Source organism: Scomber scombrus, chromosome 16 (assembly GCF_963691925.1).
Source record: "Scomber scombrus chromosome 16, fScoSco1.1, whole genome shotgun sequence".
In the NCBI taxonomy this organism is placed as follows: domain Eukaryota; kingdom Metazoa; phylum Chordata; class Actinopteri; order Scombriformes; family Scombridae; genus Scomber; species Scomber scombrus.
Genome location: NC_084985.1, coordinates 22,345,814 through 22,364,723, shown reverse-complemented (window position 1 = coordinate 22,364,723; position 18,910 = coordinate 22,345,814). Strand labels below are relative to the sequence as shown.

Genomic DNA, 18,910 nt, shown 5'->3' with positions numbered 1-18,910 from the left:
TTAAAACATGCAGAAAACCCATCACAAATACATGAATATATTTTATATTTATCTTTATTAATTTAATGTATCGTATATATTTTTCCCCCATCACTTTATTGATAGAAAGCGTCACGTGTGTTATAATACAATAACAGAAAACAATTATAATGAAATGAAAATATCATGACATGACTTCCCTTTCAGTTTGTTGATAGTCAACATGGTAAGAGAGCCAAAGTTATAATAATAAATGAATAGGAAAAATAAGGTAACAGAAAAAATAGAAAAGAAACAGAGCATACTTAGTGTACATGTACATTTGTCATTGTTTATAAATTGTACAGACTCAATACTTTTGTGGATTTGGAATATTCCCAGTATGTATAAATTGACAGTCTGCTGAACTTTATATTTTTTGTTTTCATAATATAGTATTACATCCTTAGCTTCCGGTTTAATTGGATGGTTGAAGTGTTAAAATAATCCTTAATTATTTCCAACAGTCACATGTGTTATCGATATGTGTGCTGTGTTTCTCTCAGTTTGTTGGGATAATAATGATCATGTGAAGCCGGTCTGGCTGCAGTACGTCCGAAGCGACGTTAGAGGGCGCGCTCCCGTTATCTTGCTGTGACACAGTAACTACGTCACCTTCCTCTTCCGCCGCGGCTCCGGCGTCCTGAAGCACGAGTGTGCATCTATTCTCTCCGTAAAGAGACTTTAGTTGATATACCGGAACGACTGGCAACACCTCGCTCACAAAAATGGTTCGTATATTCTTCTTTAACAGTTAGCTTTGAGTTATATCTTCACCACAATTGCGGCTTTCTCTCTAGTGGCCGTTAGCGCGGGTTTAGCTAACGTTAGCTTAGCTTTTAGGCGAGCCAGCGCTAACACTACTGTTAGCTACATGATGGAGGTGATGCAAGATGATTCACCTCCTTTACAGCTGCCACAGCTGCACAGGTGTACTCTTTGTAAAGATAAAATAAACACAACATTATTACTTAGTTTGTAATCACAGAGACAGTGCTCTAACATTACAGCTGTAGACACAAGTTAAAGCTAGCGTTATCTCTACATGACAGATGATATAAAGGCCTTTTCTAATCAGTTAAAGGACCAGTTCACTATTTTTCAAGTCGGTTTTCAAGCAACTGTCGGGTGCCCAAATTTACAGTGAAAGAGGTTTTTCGTTGTAATCCTTCCTGCTCTTCATAAACACTGTTATACTAGCCCCTTGTAATGTGCTATCAATGGAAGTGATGGGGGCCAAATCCATCCAGTCAGTGTGTGCATAAATGCATTTAGAAGCTTGAAATGAGGCTTCAGCAGTCTGAGTTCATCATATCAAGTGGATATGACACATTTACAGTCTTTTTAGCATCAAATTCCCTCTTTGTCCTGTTGAGCTGTGGTGGAAGTATAGTAACAGAAAGAAGGACTAACATTGAAAGATATCTACTTTTTTGAGTAATTTGGATGATTTAAGTTTCATATTAGCTTCAAATACACTTTTGGCACAGAAGGAGGACTGTGCATTTTGGCCTCTATCACTTACACTGAAAGTATATTACGAAGGAATCTTTTAAGTGTGAATAGCTGGAAAGATTACAGCAAGAAAAAACTATTTGGACAAATGACTGCTGTTTTAAGACACACTTAATAGATTATAAACTTGTCCTTTAACACTATCCAGATGCTGATTTGTGCTCTTTTTCCCACAGAAACCCATCCTGCTCCAGGGCCATGAGAGGTCCATCACTCAAATCAAGTACAACAGAGAAGGAGACCTGCTCTTCTCTGTAGCTAAAGACACAGTGAGTTCATAGTAAATCAGTTATGTGTTAATGTTAGCAGCAGTAATCGGTATTAACGTGTTTGTGTTACATCTCCTGCTGTAGGTCACCAACGTGTGGTACTCAGTCAATGGCGAGAGGCTTGGCACCTACAACGGACACACAGGAGCTGTGTGGTGTGTCGACTGTGACTGTATCCTTTTTTCAAATAAAGTGATTTAACTCGCAGTATTGTCAAATAATGAAATGCAAGCTGCAGTTTTACATTGTGTTCCTTAACTCGTCCTGCCTCAGGGGACACTAAAAATGTCCTGACAGGATCAGCAGACAACAGCTGTCGACTGTGGGACTGCGAGACAGGTACATAAAAGCGTGTTTGTATTAGATTGATGCACACAGATTGTGTGATATTGTCAGTGCAATACATCTAACCCCCCCCCTCCCTCCTTGTCTCCGCCCCTCAGGTAAACAGCTGGCCCTGCTCAACACCAACTCTGCCGTCAGGACGTGCGGCTTCGACTTCAGCGGCAACATCATCATGTTCTCCACAGACAAGCAGATGGGTTACCAGTGCTTCCTCAACTACTTTGACCTGAGGGACCCACAGCAAATCGGTACATAGCATACGTTAAATAAAAATGGAGGCTGTAGCTCTGTAGCAGTGTTTAACATAGACTACACAGTTCCAGTATAAAGTTTTTCTTGTTGCTGTAATGAGTGTTTCTCTCCATCGGTCTATGTAGAAGACAACCAGCCCTACCTGTCCATACCCTGCAGCGAGCACAAGATCACCAGTGCTGTGTGGGGACCTCTGGGAGAGTTTGTCATCGCCGGCCACGAGAACGGAGAGATCAACCAGTTCAATGCCAAGGTAGGTCACACTGGAGCCAACTGTGTTCATGTAGCTTTATGTGAAGTAAAAAAGACTGATACTGATTATCAAGACTGTGAAATAATAATGAACTAGAATGGGAAATATCTGGTTAGTTTTCAAGTAAATTTGTACAATAAAGATAACATATTTCAGTGATGTAGGTTGGGAAGTATATTAATGTAAGATTTCAAGCAGGAATTGAAGAGAGCAGTGTTTCTTGAATTAAAATGAACGTGGCTACTCTGTATTTATGGACAGACTGGAGAGATCCAGAAGAAGATAAAGGAGCACAGCAGGCAGATCAATGACATCCAGTCATCAGTGGATCTCAGCATGGTGATCACCGCCTCAAAGGACAACACTGCCAAGGTAAGACTCATCTGTTTGTCTGCTTTCACATAGCCAGAAACATACAAGCTGTGGATGTTTAGTTTCTGGAGGGTTGAGGTGCTGTGTTGTAGTGGTGGGAGTCCTCCCCTAAAAAAATGTGAGAATTCTGCATTTTCAAATCATTTTGGACCATTATCATCACAATATTTATTAATACAAACACCTCAGGTATGAGTTTTTCACAATGCACTCAGAACAGTACGCCTCAAACGATAATTACATAAGCACATTAATAAACTAAGGCTTATAAGTGAATGGATTTCAACTGTGAATTTACTCATCCTCACATAGAGAGTAGCCATCAGTCAGCTGTATTGACTTCTGTTAGGATTTGATCAATACTACTACTCTTCAGCACAGTACTTGTTAGTCCACTTCTTTATCAATACTATTATCACTTCTTTTTCATTACACAGTTGACAACACCCTCGTTTTTTCCCCTCATTTATTCAGCGTAGACACTGAACAAATCCAAGTCATCAAATTGCTACTTTTGTTTGTTGCCTTATTCAATATGAGTAAACATTTGATATTTATTGTGACACGTTTATCATCATTTATTTTGCTAAATCCACAGTTCATGTATGTCTGTCTGATATCATACTGTGTTTCTGAGTGTTGAGTGTGTTTCCTCTCAGCTGTTCGACTCCACTTCTCTGGATCACATCAAGACCTTCAAGACAGAGAGACCCGTCAACTCTGCTGCCATCTCCCCCATCATGGATCATGTAAGAGAACACTCACAGCACCATGACATACTCCTCTGTTTTTTTCATAGGGTTTTGCAACAATAAACATTGTCTCATCACTGACTCGTGTATGATTTTGTATGTGTGTTATTCAGGTGGTTATGGGAGGTGGACAGGAAGCCATGGAGGTCACCACGACATCCACAAGGATCGGCAAGTTTGAGGCCAGGTAAGGAAAATAAGGCTGTAGTTGATAACAAGGACAGGAGTGATAAAAGACGTTGAAGCAAATTGCTGCGCTTGATTTTTATTATTCTGGGCACAGTTCAGATTGAGGTTTATACTATCAGGAACCAAATTCTGTGATCACATAGTAACCTGCTTTTCTTCACTACTCAGGTTCTTCCACGCTGCCTATGAAGAGGAGTTTGGCAGGGTCAAGGGTCATTTCGGTCCCATCAATTGCGTGGCATTCCACCCGGATGGAAAGAGGTATGAGACACTTTTATGGAAAAACACATCCCCAAATGTGAAATAGTCTGATCAGAAGTGCTTTGTTTGTTGCCACGGTGCTAACAGCGCTCTTGTACTCTGTTCTACAGTTACGCCAGTGGAGGAGAGGACGGATACACAAGGATTCACTACTTTGATCCACAGTACTTTGACTTTGAGCTGGAGGCGTAAACAGACCCCACAGCTCCAGCTTCAACATCGGACTCAGTCCAGTCAGGAAGGATTAACGGACTGGTGTGAATTTACAGCTGACCGACCACCTCGCCTCTTCTCCCTTCATCTGAACTGATCTGGAGTCAGGGTACAAGTCAGTGATTCAGGTCGGCTTTGTGTACGTGTCACAGATCAGTTCAAATAAAGTTAAAGAGGTCAGAAGACCACTGACTGCATCTCAATGACAAGAGGGGTTTGTGGTGTTTTTTTTAAAAAGGAATATTTTCTAACATCACTTGGAAACTTTCTTGGTGGGATCGGGAGAATCTAGAGTTGAATCTTTTTGTACAGTGGTTCTTCAAAAGCTGTCACGACTGGACTTAATTTCACACTCCCTGATTCCCAGATCTATTTAATCTGATTCTACAAAGAAGGATTTGAACTCATAATGCTTTTTCTGTTGTGTAACCATTCCACTAAAAAGTCAACATAAAGTTACTTATTCAAGTCCTGTTTGTGTGATTTATGCCACTCTTATAATCATTCAATGAGTAATATACAATGCAGTCCAAAACAACAGCTTCAGTGTTTCCTGAAATCCTTCTATTAGTGCTACAATGTAGTTAAGTGATTTCCCAACATCATCACCTGAGGTTTTATTCACTGAAAAGAGGTCTGTATATTGCAGCTTAGTCTGTACTCTTAATAAGAAATAACAAATAGTTCAGTATCAGTTGGAAATCACTTTAAACGCAGCTCAGTGTCTCTTAGATTCTACACACGTTCATCTACTTATTTGTAAAGTGCAAGAACTCTGTAGTAGGACTTGTGGTGTTATCTGCTGGCTGTTAACAGATGAATGTGTTTAACAAGGTTGAAAAGTGAGTAAACACACACACGTTATATTTACAGATCAGTAGAGCTAACTGTCCCTAAGCACAGCTTCTATACATAACTGCTTAGAAACACTAGCAGAACTGACACTGACTAAAAAAAGGAACACTGCTCTATGTTCACAGAAATAGTTAGCAGTATTAATACCATCAGAATGTTTCACCAGTGTAAAAAGTGTACTGGTGCATCTCTAATGGTGACAATACATTGCAGATTGATAGTCTACCCCCTCCTATTAATGTATAATTGCATACAAATATTTAACCCACTATAGGGTATAACACTATTAACATTACCAAGCCACCTCAGACAAACCCTGAACTACACTAAACCTCTTTGGAAACACTTTCACAAGGTGTGCGTATACAATTGAAATAAATAGTACAAATTAAATGTAGATCAGTTTTCTTTATTTTTTATAACAAAGTTATGATAATGCACATTTCACAAGGATAGAACTCCAAACAACCAAATGTAGAGAGCCATTCATCGGTCGCTCCAGTTTCATCAGTTTCATGTAGAATGGTACAAAATATCTAAAACAAAGTCAGTCACTTCCCAACATCACCCTCTGAAGGGGTTCACATCCATTCACACTTCACATACAAACACTGCATGAAGGAAAAAAACATTGAGCAGATATTTATAGGAAGACGGGCTAAAAGGGATCAACTGTATTCATGATTTAAAATAACTTACTGAGCAGAGACAGAAATGGTGACTGCCTGGACAGAGGGACAGTATTATGTACATGCTGAAGGCGAGGTTATTCTAAACATGCATTTAATAAGAAATGAACACAGCTGTTTGCCAGATGCTGGTTATCCTAACAGTATCATAAATAGATGTTTAAAAACTTAACAGAAAGGACTGTTTGCATGTGAGAACTTTAGAAGTTATCTGCATCTCTGTGGGTGTTTTACTGTGAAAACACCGTGATAGGAAACAGTAATGCTCTGGCTGTTCTTCTTCACGTTTAGGCACACCTGGTTCACACAGAAGAGCTGAGGAGGATTTATGGCATTAGTTTTATACTACGCGGAGCTCCAGGTGGGTGGGGCTTACACTCAGTGCACACAAATTCATGCTGAATTGACGATGCTGTGTTAACTGTACTGAGCCCACCGCCTGGTTCTCCAGTGCTTAGGAAACAAATGCTGATAACTGAGTGTGAACCAGGTTTGCCCGTCAGAACGTTAATAAAATAGGAATACAAAAAAAAGGTCCTATCAATGCAGGAGGAGGAGAGAGGAATCAGTGGAGCTTTGAGGACAACAGTACAACCGTCAGATTCTTCAATTCAGACTTCAAGTTGTCTTCACTTCTTCTTTTGGTCTGAAACACAAACAGTTAAAGACTTAAAACAACAAGGTAACTTATTGTTTTTGTACAACAGCTTTTGACAATGACGGTTTTACAGCAACCAAAAAAAAACAGCAAAAATGTATATGATTCACAAACTACTGGATGACAGTCTTTTAGATTAATTCCATACTGTGATTCCAGGTTTTAAATGCTCCTTTCTACAATCACTTCATCAAAATTTAAATCTACAATCTTCTTACCCTGTTGTATCCATCTTCTCTTCCTCCTTCTCTTCTTCTTTCACTTCTAGGATGCAAAGAGACGTGATTAATAAAGTGTTTCTTCATCTACAGCACTAGTATAAATTAATCTAATGAATGGTCTCACCTTTCTTCTCTTCATCTTCCTTCTCTTCCTCCTTCTTCACTCGTTTGGGCTTCTTGTGGTTGGCTGCGTTCCTGCGGCCTCCTCCCTGTCCCTCCGCCTCGTCCTCCGAATCAGAAAACTCCTCCTCGCAGGCTATCCTCTTGTCGTGAGCCCGGACTGAAAAATAAAAAAAACCCACACCATCTCATTGGCTGTTTTTAAACGAGTGTGACGTACAAGACAAGCATTTGAGTCTCTTACTGGAAACGCGTTTGTCGGGGTCCTCCTCATCCTCGTCCCCGCTGTCCGGATGGGGAGCGTCCTCGGGGATGGCCTGCATCTGGACTCCGGGGGCGTGCGGCAGCATGCGCAGGTTCTCAAACAGGCGCTGCTTGATCTTCTCGAGGTACTCGTTGGTGTTCTGGTTGGTCATGTTGGACGGGCTGATGTGCAGCTTGAAGTCGGGCCCGAAGTACTCGAAGTAGTCGTTGTAGGGCAGCTCGTTGGGGATGGAGGAGTCCAGGGCCACAGCTGTTTCGTAGGTCCAGCAGCGCGCCACGTTGCGGATGGTGTAGCCACCACCGCCAAGCATCAGCAGGGGGAGGTTGAAGCTTTTGATGTACTCCACACACTTGGCGTGGCCTAAAAGAGATAACACACACACACATTAGCAGACTCAAAACTGACCTTTTTAATTGAATTTTATTTATTTATCTTTGTTTTAGCATGTTTTACTACCTGGTTTATCCTTTTTTATTCTACTCTTATTTTCTTAATTGTTTCCCTCTTCAGAACCTACTTTTTATGTCTGCTTTTATGATTTTATTCTCATGGTATTTTTATCTTAATTTTCCTTTTAATAACCCACTTCTGGTTTTACGCACTTTTTGATTATTTATCTATTATATTTTATGAATCTCTTATTATCTTTCACTTTATTTTATTTGGCTATTCTCAATTTTTTACATTTGTATCCTCCCTTTGGTGTTTCCTTATTGCAGATTCATGAGAGTATGATAGATAGTTTGTGCATGCAATGTGTGTGTGTAAAGCACTTTATGATACATTGCTATGTATGGAAAGTGCTTTACCAATAAAGGCTGATTCATTGATGGATTAAATTCCTCAAAGCACTTTTTAACGTAGTATCAGGAGTGTAAGGTGTGTTTATACCTTTGATGGTGAGGTTGAAGCAGCCCAGTCTGTCTCCTGAGAGGGAATCAGCTCCACACTGTAGCACCACAGCACTGGGCTGGTACATCTCCATGACTTTAGCCATGATCTAACACACACATAAACAAATAGACATATATATTAACAACGTAGTTCAGGGAGAGAATCTGATTATGGTGATTACTTTACACTCAGGGAGAACTTACAGGTTTGAAGATGGCTTCATACGACTCATCATCGATGCCGTCTCTGAGCGGGTAATTCACAGCGTAGTATTTGCCCTTTCCAGCTCCGATGTCCTGAACACATTACACACATTATGAACATCACGCTCGCATGTGCACGAGACACACGGATGATTTTCACGAGACAACACACAACCTACCCTCAGGTCTCCGGTGCCGGGGAAGTACTCCCCGTACTTGTGGAAGGAGACGGTCATGACCCTGTCTGTGGTGTAGAAGGCCTCCTCCACTCCGTCACCGTGGTGGATGTCGATGTCGATGTACAGCACTCGCTGGTGGTACCTGGACAGGACAGACACTTCAGTTAATGATGTCTGAAGATGAACGCACGTACAAATAATATGCACACAAAGTAATTAGCACATAGAACAGACAGCAGCCTCAACATTATGCTTTGTCACAACTGTGTATTAATATGGATTTTTTTTAATCTAATCTTATCAAAAATGAAGTGTGTCCATCTGAAATCAAATTAATGTCCATGTGAATCAGACAAAGGTCACAACTAACAATTATTTCATTATGGAGTAATCTTCTAATTATTTTCTCAATTAATCCATTATGTCCATAAAATATCAGAAAATTTGGAAAAATGCATCATTTTCCAGAGTCAGAGATGAGGTCTTTATCTTTTTTGCCCTAAACACAAAGATATTCCACCATGTTAAAGATGAGCATTAAATCATCATATTTGAGAAGATGAAACTACCTAAAATTTGGCATTTGTGATTAAAATACAACTAAAATAATGATCAAAATAGTTGCAGATTAAGTTCTGTCAACTGATTAATCAACTAACCATTGCAGCTCTAACACAAAAACTGTGTGTTTTAATAAATGGGAGATGAGGTGCAGTTACTTTCATCTTTGAAAAGGCTTAAATGCTGCAGGAAGGCAGCAGTCTGCTGTTTGGCATGGAGAGAAGAACTCAGACTTTTTATTTGTCTGTCATAAAGCTCTGCCAATGCCAAATTCCTTTAGGGGTCCAAAAGAACTAAAACCCTGACAGACAGGTGGTTAAGTACAGAGAGTAGGCAGCAGTGATGCTCGGCTTACTTGAGCAGCTCGAGGATGGCGAGGACGATGTCGTTGACGTAGCAGAAACCGGAGGCCTCAGACTTCTTGGCGTGGTGGAGTCCGCCGGCCCAGTTGATGGCGATGTCTGTCTGCTGCTTGTTCAGCTTCACAGCCCCGGCTGGAGAGGACAGAACAAAGAGTCAGTTTGATGGACTTTAGTGTGTTTACTGTTTTTTTAATAACATTTATGAAGAAAATGAAGTGGAGATCCACTTTTAACCAAAAGTACACCTGCATTGTCACAAAAGGAAGGAGTAGTAGTTTACCAGATTGAGGCCTGTACTCTATTTAGCAAACTGGATGTGTACATTGTGTTGTGTATATCACTCTGTATGATGACAGTGCATCATGAGGATTATTGGAAGTGTGGTTGATGAAACGTACCTACAGATCCACCCGTAGAGAGCTGACAAAACTCAAACAGACCATCAAACACAGGACAGTCCTCTCCCACGTTGACTGTGAGAAAAAGAAGAAGACAGAAAGTTTTAATATAACTTTGTGAAAAAAAGATTTCAGCACTGTATATTGTAAGAAAACCAAACACTCACATCTCTGCATCTGTTTGCTGTACTCAGACATGTTGTCCGGTCGGATGGACCTCAGGAACTTGATGTAGTCGTCACTGTGGTATTTGGTCATCTCTTCACCGCTGGCTTTGTGTGGTCTCTGGAAACACACAGAAAGGTCATGAGGAAGAGGGCACTTCTCCATTTGTCAATCTTTGGATTTATATCCCACACATGCAAACATGTAGCCGGTATTTACACTATTAGATTAATATGAATGCACAGTAATAATGTGGCTATTGTAGCAGTTACTGAGCACACTGATTATGATCCAGCAGGTTCGCTCAGAACATTTCTCACTTTACACTTTTCTCAACTGATCTTATCGTGAGGGAGCGTAGTGACACACTGTGTAGGAGTTGAGTGTAGAGTGATTTGACTCACATATATCTCCATCTTCCTGTACAGTCCATAGTTGAGGAGGAGGTTGTGCGTCATGCGGATCCTGTGAGGTTTCATAGGGTGGCCCTGGCCATAATAGTAGTTTCCCACATCACCTACAATGAATAGTCAAATAAAAAAGATTACGCACATCACAAAATATGAATGAAAACAAGTCAGCCCAGATTAGTTTGAATCTGCTTTGAGATCAGAACTAATGCCAAACTCCATTCAGAAATATCTAATTTTAATCAACAACTGCTCAATTGCTATTTAATGCATGAAATGAAGCATGTTTATTTATTACTGGTGACAAGTCTTTAATTGGTCCAATTCGGCAGCTGTTATAACAGATTTGCCTTTAAGTCAGACAATCTTCTACAGTAAAATACACTGCTGATGCTGATATGACCTGATACTACAACTGAGTTAAATGCTGGTGACACTTTGACTGGACATTGGCGTTGATAGTTGATTAAAAAAAATCCATGCGTTTCATTGTCTAAAATCGATGCAAACATACATGGCAAGGTTTATTTAATATTGAGTCTTCAGGTCGTTTGAATTGGATAACAGAAATGTAAAACTCGCATAAAGAAAGTGAAGCTAAATTGTCCGACTAGATACTGTAGTTATTTCTACACAGTTATAGTTTCAGACATTGTATGAAAGGTACTTATGTATAACAGAAGAAAAAGTAGACATATAACGTTTATACACCTGTGTCCGCGCATAGTTTTTGCTAAACGATCAAACCGGCAGCCGGTGCATCAGTGCCGACTTCTCGGAAGTTGTTAGCGAGTTAATGGGAACACTGATGTGATTAGCGCCGGCTCGTTTGCAGGCTGCCTAATAATCCCAGAATGAACAAATTATCTTACACACATAATACACATCTTAATAAAGTGTGATAATAAACTGAGGCAAATTGTGTGCTCATTTGATAACTTGCAACAGCGACGAATGAACCGCTTGCTGCTACCGCTACAAGCTAATGGCTAGCTGAGCAAACCAATAGTGGATGCTAACGTTAGCCTGGCTAGCTCGCTCGTTCAGCGAACATTTTAGAGGATGAACCTGCGGAATTTCACATGTATCAACGTGCTTCAGTGGCCTCTTCCATCGCCCGAGAGACTAGTGTGCAGTATAGGGATACTTACCGTCATAGTAATAGCAAACTTTTTTCTTTGTTCCATGAGACAGCGCCATTTTACACCAATTACTCCTCAGCCCACCGGTTCTGCTCTTGCACTGAACTCGCACCGAGCTCTGGTCGACCAATCACAGAGGCACACCCGCCCGCCTGGGAGGTGCCCAGATTACAAACCGAACACCGCCGCGGTTGAAGCCACTGAATACTGTATACAGTGGTTACTAGCCTTTGTGGTCTGTGACTCATTATAACAAACGAAGTCTACCTGGAACCCCTCACATGTTACATTTTCTAGCAGTTAAATTACAGATTATTGTTTTAATTCTTGGCCAAACCGTTTTTTGTTCATAAAATAGTGGAAAATGTCAATGAAAGTTCTCTACAGTCCAGGGTTGCGTTCAAATGTCTGGTTTTGTCTGACAAACAACCCAAAAACCAAAGATATTCAGTTTATTATGTTCTACAAAAGAAAAGAGATAACTCATCACGTTTTAGAGGCTGAAACCAGCTTATTCTTTTCCATTTTTACTTTAAAAAAAAAGACTTGAACAATTATTTCATTATCAAAATAGCCTAGTTTCTGATTAATCATCTGTAGATCAACTAATCGATTAATCGACTTAGCTTCCAAGAAAAGGACTTATTTTGTTTTATGTACTTTTAGAGACTTGAGGAGGTAAAGCACAGTAGCCTAATCCACAAGAAAATAAGCAAAAATCAGATAAAAACTTAAAAAGAACACACACACACCAAAAAAAGTCTGTATCCTATCCTGTCTTATCATTTCATGACCACTTTGATTTGACAGGTTGGGAACCAGTGGTTTAGACTGATGCAAATCCCTTGGCACAGAAAGTGTTATTATGTTTAGTTCGGTGATGCAGAGGTGATTAAAATAGCTTTGGGTAATTTATCATACCCAGCTGCTGATACTCGGGTAATCACACCTGAGCAACTTTTGTCTTGCTGACATGGCTTTAACTTCCCCTATAACACCATTATTTTATTTATTTAACATTTACAATTTCTATTTTAAAATGATTATTTAGTATAGCATTTTATAGAGTATGTGCAGTCAGTATTTTACCTCAGTTCAATATTGTTTGCATGCCTTAAATAAAGACACCTTTATTCCAGCTTTAAAAGGTTGATACATTGGGTTCAGACAAGTTTTTCTCCATGTATTTATGGTTTAGTGATCTAATTGAATTCTAGTTTAACTCAATCTAGCCTGATCTCTCTGAAATGTGCATCTAAACGTACATTAAGAAGTCATATCAACTTCAGGTGTAGATCTTTAAAAATCAAAAGGAACACATATACACACAGCAATGAATTGGCATTTAACTTGAACAGTGAAATGCAATATATTTGTATATATTTTGTCAAGATATTTGTATATTTATTTTGATTTTAGTAGTTTATTTGCTCAATGATCAACAAAAGAAAATGCTAATTGCTGTCAGTTGTCGTGGTCAGATGTGAAGAAGTGATCCCCTAAAAATAAAAATAAATAAGACACCTGATGAATCTAATATAGGTCATGTATTTTTGCCATTTAAATGTTTAAAAAAATATAAGACAGGAACATGTATATACGCATGCTCTTGCCAATTCCTGTACATTTCAAAACAATGAACATAAGAAGGATGACAGAGGAATGTAGGATACATGAAATACAATGTGTATATTTTCCAATCTCACTGCCTTGTTTTATACTGTAGTGTACACTGAGGCTGTATATTAAAGATTGTGTATATTAATGCTATCCTAAGAATACTTCCAGCATCTTAAAAAACACTGGAGCCAATCAGGATCAGTTCTGTGGCTCTCCACCAGGTGGTGCTCTCAGTTCACTTGTGTTGAACTACCATTTACAAACCTTTGTGGACTCTAATTGAACGAGAAATGCAGCACCTGAGCTGATTGGTGACAGAATCTTGAGCATAGTTTACCATGCAGATAAAATAATAATATAAATAATGGAGGATCTATTTTCATATGGTTACATGGTGATTTCTGGAGCATCCATTGATAATTTACGTAATGACTGCCAGTATATAGTGGAAGAAGAGAGATTTTCACAGTGTAGGGTCTGAGTTGAGATGATGCTGCTTACAATTTCAAGCCAGCTATAAAATGTTGGAAATCTACAGTCTAAGGTTTACACATGTATTTGCTTCAGTGGGCAAATAGTTGTATCAATTTGAAGCCGCAGCTTTGTTTAAATAATTCATTAATTGTTTGAAGGCTGGCTCCAAATTTAGCTCAGATCTCAACTCATCATATCACCATGTGAACTAGGTCAGCTCACCCAGAGCAGGACTGCCGCTGCGTTCAGTTAGCCGAGATGCTCAGGAGGCCTTCAGATGGAGGGAAGACTGGAGATGTGAAGATGGGGGGGAGGAGTAATAGTGCTGATCTCAGGGCCAGCATACTAATAGAGAGGCATAGGGTTCATCGGGGGCTAACACTGTAGCGCCAGTGCGTTCAATTACCTCCAAACCAATCCGTTAAAAAGTTGTGGGTGTTTCTTGTTGCTAAGAAAAAATCACAGACTGAGCCATCTGGGGAATGTAACAACCTGACACCTTAATCCATCAATCATCAATCAGACTTGTTGACTCTGCATTAATGACAAAGCCAGTGTGTGTAATGGTGGAATTTTGCTTTTCTACACATGGATCGATCATGTTTGTTCTTGTATTGTTTCAAGGTGGATCTGATACTCCAGCGTTGGCTAAGAATCACCTGAATGAGTGGAACAAGGCTTTATTGATCTAAGTTTGCTCTCTGGGTGGCAGCTGATCAGATATTATACTTTGAATCCTTATAAATCCCTTTGTAGTGTTCAGGTGATGTGTTCATGTTTAATTGAAGTGGGTTTTGAGGTCAAAATTGGACGGAAAGGGGACAGGTGCCCCCAACAGGCCTGTTGCGATAACTACGTTTGTTGGACGATATATTGTCTCAGAAATAATCGCGATACATGATATTATTGTCATTTGAAGATCATTTTATACCACTGATATATTTATAATTGCGTAACAATGCAAGGGGGGTGGGTGGTGGGATTGGAGAGTGCGTGCTACACTTCTGTAAGAACAGACTGCCATTATGGGTCGGGACTAGGCCTGTCACGATAACTGCTTTTATTGGATGATATATTGTCTCAGAAATAATCGTGATAAACGATATTGTCGTCGTTATTTACCTTTAATTCCATATGAGCGGCGCTGCTTGCTTCGACAGTCTCCACTCAGGACGTGCACAGTGAGGAATTGAGGCAACTACTTGCTTAGTCAATGTGACATGAATATCCTCTTATCTGCTAATGTGAAGTGTGGCAATATTGAGGTTAAAAATGAGGGTCATGTCCATGTATCATACAAGTCAAGACATCATCATATTGATAATTACAATTATTGTGCGATAAGTCGATATATAGACATGATGATGCTGATAATTACAGTACCGTATGTTGTTAATGTAATTATTGTGACAGGCTGAGGTCCCCCCAACTAAAAATAGTTTATCGTGTCACTTTAATCTGTCTAATATGCAGACACCAAAACACACTGTAAAATGGTCATGGATTTATTGTCAAATCAGCCTATAAACATGGTCTTTTCAGTAATTGGATGAAAATGATGTATCCCGAGTGCTTGCTTCAGCGGCTGCCAGATGAATGCCTGTGGGTGTGATTTGGCACCGAGACTCGATAAAAACTTCCCATATGACGAATAGGCTCAATAAACTACACAGCCTTGTAATAACACAATGTAATGTACAGTGTAAATAAGTGTAAAGACACGTCAACGGGCAGGTAACCAACATTTATTTACCATTATCAACTTTACAATAAAACCAGTTAACATCTGTCAACATTAGCAAAATAAAGAACAGAAATCAATCCAATGTATTTACAGAGACAAAGCAGATTCAGGCTCACACACGACAGATAAACAACTCTGCTTCATATCAAACCGCAACAGTGAACATAGCAAGCTTAAGTGTTCTTTTTTTTTTCTCATAGTAAGGTAAAAATCAACATTGTCTATTTTTTTTTTAACAAACAAGACATAGCTTCTCTGAATCTTTAAGATGGTTCTCTATAATACACCACAAAATACTTCAAATTTGGGTTAAAATATAGGAATGTAAAAAGTTGGCGAGTCTCTTTAATTGTCTGATTTCATTTTTTTTGTTTTTTTGTTCTATTTAACAGTCATTTCAAGTGGTGGTGGTGTCCTAGTATATTATCTAGCTTCATTTTCCTTCAGAAAAGAGGCTCTTTAGGGAAAAAGATGCTCTGACTCCATCCTTCTTCATCCATCCTTCATCTATACTTTGTGGTGTCATTAGCTCGCGCTCTAGCCGTTAAAATCCACATTTTCCACACACACAGCGACCAAACCACAGCCTAAAACTCAGTCCGGGTCCAGATGTCGAGCAGTAACCAGGGAAGTGATCTAGTGAATCTAGTCTGTCGTCTTGTTATCATGACGAAAAGTGGCACGTCGAAGGAGTCTCTCACATACATGTGTATATATTTACATATACATATATCCATATACATATGTATACATATACACATATATATATAAATATATATATATACTCTTAAATTTTCTCTCTCTCTCTTGAAAAACAGTTCACCCAGTTCATTGTGAGTTAAAGGTACAATCACTCTTTCTTTTCAGAGGGAGCAGGAGTCGAGCTGCTCTCCTCTGTTGGTTTTGTGGCCTCAGGGGCTGGAGCAGCTGCCTCCTTGGCCTCCTCCTTGGGGGCCTCCTCTTTAGCCGGCTCCTCTGCTTTTGGAGCCTCTGCCTCGGTTGCAGCAGCAGGAGCAGCAGCAGCAGCAGCCTCCTCCTTCACCTCCTCCTTCTTCTCCTCTGCAGGAGCAGCGGCTCCGTTCTCTGCAGGCTTCTCCTCAGTGGCAGCAGCAGCGGTGGCAGGGGCTGCTTCCTCTTTGACGGCCTCGCTCTTCTTGCTCTTCTTCAGATTGAGCTTGAAGTTGAAGGACTTCTTCAGGGAGAACTTCTTCTTCTTCTTCTTGGGGGTCTCCTTAGCTGCGGCCTCGCCCTCAGGTTTGGCGGCCTCTCCATCTGCAGCCGGCGCCGGCTCAATGGTGTCGCCTCCTGCGCTGGCTTCAGGCTCCTTGGCTGCCTCAGCAGAGCCGTTGGTAGCAGCAGCATCCCCATCAGGCTTTGCGGAGACGTCACCATTGGTCTTCACATGACCATTCTCCTGGAAAAAACACATAAGTCACAAAATCAATAATCTGCTTCTAAAGCCAAACCATCTGACAAAAAAATGCATGTCTATATATATGAAAAAATGTCTGCATATGCATTAAATACGAGCCGGAGCGATTTTAGACGCGTTTTCCTCTTTTCTTTTCAGAGCATCGTCGTGCTCATCAATTAACCACCGTGTCGCCTGGCTCAGAGGCGACGCCTTGCAGTACCCTAATCAGACTATAGGCGGCGGTAGCGCCACGCAGACCGCTCAGAGTACCAGACAGACATCGGCTCAACAAAGACAAGACTGGAGCTCATCCATGACAGCATTAAAACACATCAATTGACATTTTTGTAAAACCCAAACAGCAATAATTATATGTTAAACGATCAATTGACATATTAAAACACAAATTTCATCTCATCATTGAATTTTTTTTCCCCACTTGTGTGTGTGGAGATTGATTCACAATGAGGGTCCAAAGTATCAATTTTATGACTAAATGTGACTCATATTACACATATTAAAATTGGGAAAGCCCCAGTTTGTAAAAAAATAAATGGGGGGGGGGGGTGCTCAGACACACACCAGCAGGCTTGTAGCTGTTTTATACAGGGGGTGTAGACTGCCTACGTGCACTCTTGCTGCCCCCCTCCCCCTTTAAGCCTGGCACTATCAAACACGCTGTGCGGATTTTTTGGGATAGACCCCGATTCTGACAAACATACTCACTTAAACTCAACTTGAATTCAACTCATAAACCAAGAAACAGACAGACAAACATGGCAGGTGTGTTTTTATTGTTGTTTTTGAGGTGCTCCGTGCTCAGCCCATTAGCGGCGGGCAGGATGCTCAAAGCCCCACCTGACCTGCCCAAAACCTCCTCACATCCAAGTTTCATCAATTCAGCGTCGACTAACTAATGTTTTTATGTGAGAAAATAAACTTTTCTACGTTTCTACGTTTCTCCACCTTTGAAAAAAAGAAGAGTAACAGTGGTTGTCATTACCTGTCCGTTGGTTTTGACAGCTGCAGCGTCGGCTGTGGCTGCGTTTGCCTCCGCGGCTACCTCTCCTTTGGATGACTGGGATCCCATTGTCTTCGGTGAGTTGGTTGGGGGGTTCTTCTAAAGCAAATGAAAAAGAAAAACTAAAAAAGAGTGGGTTCAAGTTAATCCAACCCCAGGGTGAGTTATTATCCAGCGGTGAAGCGACGAAAAGTGTTTTTAATTTTCTTCAAATGGCAGCTAGTTCCCTTGCTCCTCTTGTCGGACTTGTCACCCCGCTTGAGAGAGACCCTCTAAACTCATCAGTTGTTGAACGCAACGCTTCAACATACAGCAGGTTCAAGGCACCGCCTTTGGGTGGGACCTGCTGAGGTTGTGACCAATCAGCGTCCGCAGAAAGGGAAAGTCTACCCGCCTCTGGCCAATGACCGCACACACCCTGAAAGTCTCCCCGCCCCCGCCAGTAGACCCCCAGCAATGAATCCAATTCAATCCAGTGTTTTACTTTCATGTTCGTAAAACACAACACTAACATGGCATTGAAATAAAAGATTCACTTTTACCCCATTGAATTCTTTTTTTCTATCTCTATGACTGTTTTTTCTTTAACCTATAAATTCTCATGAGGTGTTTAAAGACAATCCATCCAACATCTTGCTGGAGTTGAGGCTAGAATGAGTACTAGTTAATATGTACTTATTATAAGGGTGTACAGTCCAATCAATTTTATAATCACAGCCCAAGACCATACATTTGCCTCTGAGGGGCTATAAAGTCTGTAAAGCATGTATGTGTGTGTCATGTGAGCGTGTAGGCAAGTGCCTGGACAACTGAGGACCTGGGTCACATTGTGGTCAGCTCCTGCACTCCACTTCAATTTTAATATTAACATGTAACTGGAATGAATGCATTTTTCTGCATGCCATCAATTTCATTTTGCAGTCTCTTAAGCAACCAGGGAGTTTGCCTCTTTTGGTTTCATTATCACTAAACATTCCCCTAAATGCACAGGACTCTTGAACTACAGTCTGAGTCAGCACTTAGTCAGAGTGTCAGTAAAATGTAATGCAACAGGTGCTGTCAGAAGCAAAGTTATC

At 40.4% G+C, this 18,910-nt stretch overlaps 3 protein-coding genes across 3 annotated transcripts; 1 reads left to right on the top strand and 2 right to left on the bottom strand.

Moving 5' to 3' along the window:
* Positions 1-636: 636 nt before the first annotated feature.
* eif3i (eukaryotic translation initiation factor 3, subunit I) lies at positions 637-4,907 on the top strand. The gene is made up of 11 exons (XM_062436439.1): positions 637-749; positions 1,710-1,802; positions 1,887-1,974; positions 2,076-2,141; positions 2,246-2,395; positions 2,525-2,652; positions 2,914-3,024; positions 3,684-3,773; positions 3,890-3,963; positions 4,134-4,226; positions 4,337-4,907. The coding sequence occupies exons 1-11, from the start codon at positions 747-749 to the stop codon at positions 4,416-4,418; spliced, it is 978 nt and encodes a 325-aa protein (XP_062292423.1). The 5' UTR covers positions 637-746; the 3' UTR covers positions 4,419-4,907.
* A 786-nt stretch (positions 4,908-5,693) lies between these two features.
* hdac1 (histone deacetylase 1) lies at positions 5,694-11,653 on the bottom strand. The gene is made up of 12 exons (XM_062435514.1): positions 11,571-11,653; positions 10,414-10,526; positions 10,012-10,129; positions 9,845-9,919; positions 9,440-9,578; positions 8,524-8,665; positions 8,345-8,437; positions 8,139-8,247; positions 7,227-7,607; positions 6,987-7,142; positions 6,860-6,905; positions 5,694-6,629 (listed from the first exon to the last, which is right to left on the bottom strand). The coding sequence occupies exons 1-12, from the start codon at positions 11,617-11,619 to the stop codon at positions 6,602-6,604; spliced, it is 1,449 nt and encodes a 482-aa protein (XP_062291498.1). The 5' UTR covers positions 11,620-11,653; the 3' UTR covers positions 5,694-6,601.
* A 3,731-nt stretch (positions 11,654-15,384) lies between these two features.
* On the bottom strand, positions 15,385-18,093 carry marcksl1b (MARCKS-like 1b). Its single transcript, XM_062436109.1, has 2 exons — positions 17,817-18,093; positions 15,385-16,813 (listed from the first exon to the last, which is right to left on the bottom strand). Exons 1-2 carry the CDS (start codon positions 17,901-17,903, stop codon positions 16,250-16,252), a joined length of 651 nt encoding a protein of 216 aa, XP_062292093.1. The 5' UTR covers positions 17,904-18,093; the 3' UTR covers positions 15,385-16,249.
* Between the last annotated feature and the right edge of the window lie 817 nt (positions 18,094-18,910).